The 7,026-nt window shown below is 33.9% G+C and overlaps 1 protein-coding gene across 3 annotated transcripts in view; it reads right to left on the bottom strand.

The window, feature by feature from the left end:
* The window catches only part of grin2aa (glutamate receptor, ionotropic, N-methyl D-aspartate 2A, a), a 486,150-nt gene that overhangs the window by 60,767 nt on the left and 418,357 nt on the right, over nt 1–7,026 (bottom strand). For all 3 annotated transcript variants that reach the window (XM_061981593.1, XM_061981594.1, XM_061981592.1), the window contains one exon: nt 6,793–6,953. In XM_061981593.1, the coding sequence (XP_061837577.1) occupies nt 6,793–6,953 (161 nt within the window). The remainder of the gene's footprint in view (nt 1–6,792; nt 6,954–7,026) is intronic.

The following is a 7,026-nucleotide window of genomic DNA, read 5'->3' as shown; positions in this document are numbered from 1 at the left end:
TTTTTGTGGCGGTTTCTGTTCAAAACACCCTTTTTTCAAGAACATTGCAACAAAACTTGCCATGTTTTAAGGCTTGTTTTCCAGTAACTTTAAATCAACAAGCTAACTGGCATACTATGAACATGGAGGAAAGAATGTTAGTCATTTAATGGACCGGAACCAAAACAATACTAGAGCAACATAGGGCATACTAAATAGCATTACTAAAAATGGTGCTAAGAAGGATTTTCCTAAATACAAATTACAATATGAACGAAGTAGTTGAAACTCTGTGAACAGTGGACCAAATCTGGAGGAAAAGATTCCAGATCCCGAGTCAGTTGAGAACTTGAATGACCCTATGGACAGAAATCCCAACTCTATGTTCCTCGAAGGTGTGATAAAAGAGGAAATCATCAATTTTGCGGAAATATTTTAATCCAAGACCTCAACTGATTGTAACGGAATTGATATAAAAACGATAACAAAGGTTATTGAAGAGATTTCAGAACCTTTAACATATATAAGCAACTTATCATTTCAAACAGGCAAATTCCCAGATAAAATGAAAATAGCAAGAGTCGTACCAATTAATAAGACTGGTGACAATCTACAGACCTGTTTCTCTACTTCCACAATTGTCTAAAATTATTGAAAAACTGTTTAACAACAGATTAGACAAATTCAAAGTAAATCCTAAAATACGGCAAGTAGGAGGTGACTAACAATGGAGCTGACAAGGCCCTCGAAAAAAAAACATCCAAAAAGCGCCAACAATACTCTGTTTACATGTCGTGACCTGAATATTAACAAGCATTAGCGATATTGTTATTATAAGCCAGGGGTAGGGAACTTATGGCTCTAGAGCCGGATGTGGCTCTTTTAATGACCGCATCTGGCTCTCAGATAAATCTTACCTGACATTGCTTAACACAGTAAGTAATGAATAAGTCCGCTAGTAATAACAGTGTTAAAAATAACATTCAAAATATAAAACATTCTCATGCATTTTAATCCATCCATCCATCCATCCATCCATTTTCTACCACTTGTCCCTTTCCATCCATCTGTTTTCTACCGCACCTGTTCAAGAAGTCGCATTATTGGTAAGAAGAATTTTATTTATTATTGGTTAGCTTCAGATGTTGTTATTAAATAGAATAATATACTTATTATACTCTAAAAATGTTGGTCTTACTTAAAAATGCACGTATTTAGTTGTATTCAGTGTTAAAAAATATTATATGGCTCTCACGGAAATGCATTTTAAAATATTTGGCTTTCATGGCTCTCTCAGCCAATAAGGTTCCCGACACCTGTTATAAGCGCTAACGCAGACGGACTACTTTTAGCGGCGTCTTGGTCACAGAGAGCTATATGGACATACTGAGCTGCTGCATCGCCTCTGAGTTGGTGAAAGTTAATTTTAGATGATAAGTCATGCCTCTCACCTGGATAGTAGAAGGTTGTGGACATAAACCCACAAATTGGTCAAGATTGACATCCAACTTAGACTCAAATGACACACAAAAATGCTCGTTTGTGGCTACCTTTTAGCATTCATGTGTATTATGATTAATTCTTTATGTAAAGGGGAAGATACAAACATCCCATAAGTCTGTATCCCAGTGAGAGCAGACACTGTACAGTAAGTCATTGTTTTATTATGTTTGTATATCTTGTTTAGCACTTAGCAATACTGCTACATGATGCTTAGTGTTTCACTAAAGCTGCAAGTGTTTAGCACACAGCTTCTAAAACTTGTAGATCATCCTCCTTATATTCAGGCTCAAAAATAGACTTTTCTGGAACGTCATTTGTCACAAAGTAGTCTTTGTTGTCTCTCATCAAATCTGCCATGATTAGTCCTGTTGTTGTTGTTGAAAGGGAAAGCAAACGTCGTGATGCGTCTGTAAAATTAATATGCTTAAAATGATCCAAAAATTATTATTATTATGAATGTTACTACAATACATATATACTTACAGTGTGTAAATAAAACCTTGATGGAGGGTTGTTTTCAGACCTTTATAGGCGGAATAGAGCGACTCCAATTGACTCCATTGTTAGCTGACTTTTACTAACGTTTATTTACGGTTTAGAATGCATTAAAATACAAAACATATGCGTTCTTGTTTTACATAAGGATTGTGAATGATAGGGACAAATAATAATAATAATAAAAGTGCAAGATTATTGGGAAATACTGTACTGATGTTTTACTTGTTTTATACCGTGTTTTATACCACATATAACTACTAAAAGTAAACACTAGATGGCAGTAAAAGCACATACTTATCACATTTGTACACATTTATGCAACATGGTCGGATTTTTGTTTTTAAAACTGCATTAAAATGCTTAAAATTCAACTGATAAATCAAAAGGTTGTCACCCCTATTAGTCAGATTCCTGGCAGAACCTAAACATGTCTAATAATATTAGTATCAATAATAATAATATACACTTATAACGCATTTTTATTAATTTGATATTCATCTGATTGCGTCTGTAAGTTTTGGAATTCATTTTAGACAGGCTTGATGAATACAAAAGTCCATGTTGTAATCAAAACTAACTTGCAAATCAGTTTACATTTAAAAACAATATCGGATAAAACATTATTTAATACAATAAATATATAAACAATATTCATTTATAATTTTCACAATTTGGTTGACAATCTTGACTATTCCAGGACTATTCCAGTAGACGAGTGCAAGCTCTGGCAGTTATAACCATTATTAATTATGGTTAATATAAAAAAAATAATATAAATGAGAGACAATGAAGAAATATCATCACGCTTCAACCACTTCGTCAAGAAAACAATGCTTATTTGCCAATGCAAATGACAATCAGTCCTGCATAAATAAAGGTTAAATAAATATTAAGGCTATCAAAGTTAAGGCGTTAACTCGTACGATTAAATTAATTAATTAAATTAATTAATTTATGGATTGTTCGGCCATTATGCAAATAGTTTTCATTAAACACATGCAATGACACTGAAAAGGTGTGTTATTGTTTGTACTATGGCGCCATCTTTTGGACGAGTTTGCTTACTTCAGGTGCTGCTGGCTGAATGCCTACAGTGTTTACTGATGTTTAAAGCTTTGAACTGGAGGTACAAGTGCGGTTCCGTCTTCTAGTCATCCATAGTGTTCCTACTCGTATGGATTGTTCATTTAACATTTGTAAGTTTTACAATATACCTAAAACAATTCTTACTTACTTAAGTGTCCCATGTGTGTTGTCTGTTTTCATGCATATCTGTATGTTTTCTACACTTATAAAACGGTGCGGCTAATCTATGGATTTTTTTTCGCTGACGGCCATAAAAAAAAAAAAAGATATATATATTAAAAAAAAACCAATCAGACACATTGAATAGTTGTGGTATTGTTTGTGCAGTGGCACCATCTTTTGGACAAGTTCGCTTACTGCAGGCGCTGCAGATTCCTTTCATTTAGTACTTTCAACCGGAAGTAGTGTCGTTCTATTTTCGAGTCGTCTCAAGCGTTTCTACTCATTTGAATTCTTCATTCATCACTGCAAACATTTGTTGTTTTACAATATAGCTAAAACAATTCTTACTTATTAAAGTGTCCCATGTGTGATGTCTGAAGGAGTGTTTTCATGCATAATTGTATGTGCTATCGTAATGTAATGAAGCTAGCGTCCTTAGTATTAGCTACTGCGCTAACACGTTTACAAGTGTCTGTGTTAGTATTATTAACTTAAAATGGCAATATTTTTTTAATAGTTTCAGTTTCACAAGTTCCTCAGTAAATGCACCAAAACGCTACGGTGGAGTTCAGCTGATTGGAGAGCTAGCTTCCATAGATGACTTCTGTTTTGTTTGAGCAACCATTTTACTGCCGTGTTACAGACACTATATGGAAACAATTAAGGTATGTAAATAAACATTTACACAATCTTTCCGTGTAAATAGCTCATATCACAACGTATATATGTGCGACTTATAGTCCGGTGCGGCTAATATAAGGAAAAATGTAGTGGCTTAAATACCGGTGATCAGGTCAATGCATGTCAGTGCAAAGATGAGGTGTACTCACTGGTATGTTTCACTTCAAAATAAATCCTAAATGTACTTTAGATACAACTGTAATCACATTCTTAGCAAATAATTGACATGCATTGAAGTACAAAAATAAAAAAATAAATAAATGTATTATTTATTTAAATATTAAATGTATATTAAATATTTATGAATATATATTACATATTTATTTATTTAAATAAATGGTCCTATATGAAATTTTAACAGTATACATTTACATGTGTGTCTAAGTATTGTTAGTCATTCACATCGACGTCCCACTGGGGTGAGTTTTTCCTTGCCCTTACGTGGGCTTTGTACCGAGGATGTCGTTGTGGCTTGTGCAGCCCTTTGAGACACTTGTGATTTAGGGCTATATAAATAAACATTGATTGATTGATTGATTGATTGATTTGTACTATTTAACTTAGGCATGCAAGTAATTTACTGCAATTAATCACGGTTAATCAAAATGTGAAAGTGTGATTAATCTGATCAAAAATGGAACCGGATTAAAAATATTTAAAAGATGACTACTAATTTTACAGTATTAAATTATACACATCAATGCTGACAGAAGATCATTTATTTTAATATAATAATCACACGTTTGCATTCGGATTAATCATGATTAATAATTCATGTAAAATTTAAATTAACCTTAAACAACACTCCGACATTTAGACACAAATGCCATGTTATTGTCAGAATGTGATTTAGGAACATGTTTATTTAAATGCTTTATTTGAATGAGCGTCATTCATTTGTTCAAAAATTGGTAAAAAAAAAAAAAAAAAAAAAAAAAAATCCAAATAAGCACAAAATGTTATTTTTAAATGTTTTTTTTGTAGGTTAAAGTGTTTTATATTTTGAGCTCCTGAGTTATTGTTGCTGATCAATTTGAATTTGTTCATTTAATTACAATTTTCTGTATCAGATGGTTCAAGTCGGTCAAAACATTTTTTTAGTTGAAATACGGATTTATTTATTTTTTATTTCAGGCAAATCCTTTTCTGTTACAGACTAAAAAAAAACAATGTTAAAAAAGTTATCCTTTGTTGTAGTTAATGTATATATTTTTTGTTTTATTGTTGATAAGGACACAAGGTAATGCAGAGGTGTACTTATAACAATTGTATAGACAAATTATACTATTTAAAGTTGCGGCAGAGAGTGTGTGGGGGGGGGGGGGGGGGGGTTGAAATGTTTTGTTCTTCCTGAAGGGGGCGTAAAAGAAAATAATTTAGATACACTGTGTTAAGGAAATGTGTTACGTATGTCTAGCTTGTGGGCTTAGCTGTTGTGTAGCTGCTAACTCCTAGTAGCCCATAGCTATAAATATGTGCTGTATATATTGTATATATGTTATAGACATAATATAATATATCTGTATATATATTATTCTGTACACATATTATGTATATATTCGTATATATGTTAGATTTTTTGTCGCTATATTAGTTCATTTATACCTGCATTGTCCTTTCCATCCTTACACTTTCCATCATTGTAACTGAGCTACTGTGTTGAACAATTTCCCTTGTGGATCATTAAAGTTTGTCTAAGTCTAAGTCTAAGTCTAAGTCTTAGCATGTTTACCTATGGTAAATGACTTGACTAAAATACAAGAAAGGGCCAATAATAAATGTTGTGATCGACTATGCATGATTAATGCGATACTTTTTTATGATTAATCACAGGAGTTAAGTCGTTACTTTTGACAGCCCTAATATAAATACATGAAAACATTGCCTAAAGTTTATATACTACATTACCCAAAAGGCGTAGCACCAACGACAGGAACAGGAAGTCATTCTGAGGACATTTGATTGATAAATAGTTAATATTTCATTAGACTTTGCTGTTTCTGCTTCGTCTACACAAAAATTTAATTTGACAGTTGACGTGCGCGTTAGAACGCTGCACAAGGACAAATTGGCAAAAATGTCACTGATTGGTCAAAATGTTTAACCAATCCCCGCGAATTATGCAAAATTGTGTATTCCTGGAGGGACTGAATAGGTGTCGTGGTTCCATTTTTATCACATTTGTGGACTTTCTGTAAATACTTTATATACAGTCGCGATCAAAAGTTTCCATACACTTGTAAAGAACATAATGTCATGGCTGTCTTGAGTTTCCAATACTTTCTACAACTCTTATTTTTTTGTGATAGAGTGATTGGAGCACATACTTGTTGGTCACAAAAAACAATCATGACGTTTGATTCTTTTATGAATTTATTATGGGTCTACTGAAAATGTGACCAAATCGGCTGAGTCAAAAGTGGTCAAAAATTCAAGCAGAAGCTTGTGTATGGCTACCAAAAGTGCCTTATTGCAGTGAAACTTGCCAAGGGACATGTAACCAAATATTAACATTGCTGTATGTATACTTTTGACCCAGCAGATTTGCTCACATTTTCAGTAGAACCATAATAAATTCATAAAAGAACCAAACTTCATGAATGTTTTTTGTGACCAACAAGTATGTGCTCCAATCACTCTATCACAAAAAAATAAGAGTTGTAGAAATGATTGGAAACTGAAGACAGCCATGACATTATGTTCTTTACAAGTGTATGTAAACTTTTGATCGCGACTGTACATCAACACTGAGGGGCACTGAGGCCCCGGTTGTGACAAAGAGATCACACACACACACACACACACACACACACACACACACAGACACACACACACACACACGCACACGCACACGCACACGCACACGCACACGCATCTCCATACCCAGATTTGAGGCTGACAAGTGCATCCACAACTCCCGTTTGGTGATACTTCACCATGTACTGGTGCATGGAAGGGTAGTTCTTTCTGATGTTCCTTTCAGTGGACCCATTTGGGACGGTGCCGAAGCGGAATGGAGGCGAGTAAGCGTACGGGTTCTGAAACTGTGGGAGAGAGGGATAGCACAAATGAAACGTTAATAAGTAGGTTCAACAAACGTCAACATACTGTACACTG

This window comes from Nerophis lumbriciformis, linkage group LG24 (genome assembly GCF_033978685.3).
Source record: "Nerophis lumbriciformis linkage group LG24, RoL_Nlum_v2.1, whole genome shotgun sequence".
Classification (NCBI taxonomy): Eukaryota; Metazoa; Chordata; class Actinopteri; order Syngnathiformes; family Syngnathidae; genus Nerophis; species Nerophis lumbriciformis.
Note: the sequence above shows the minus strand (reverse complement) of the source record. Positions and strands in the feature narration are given on the sequence as shown.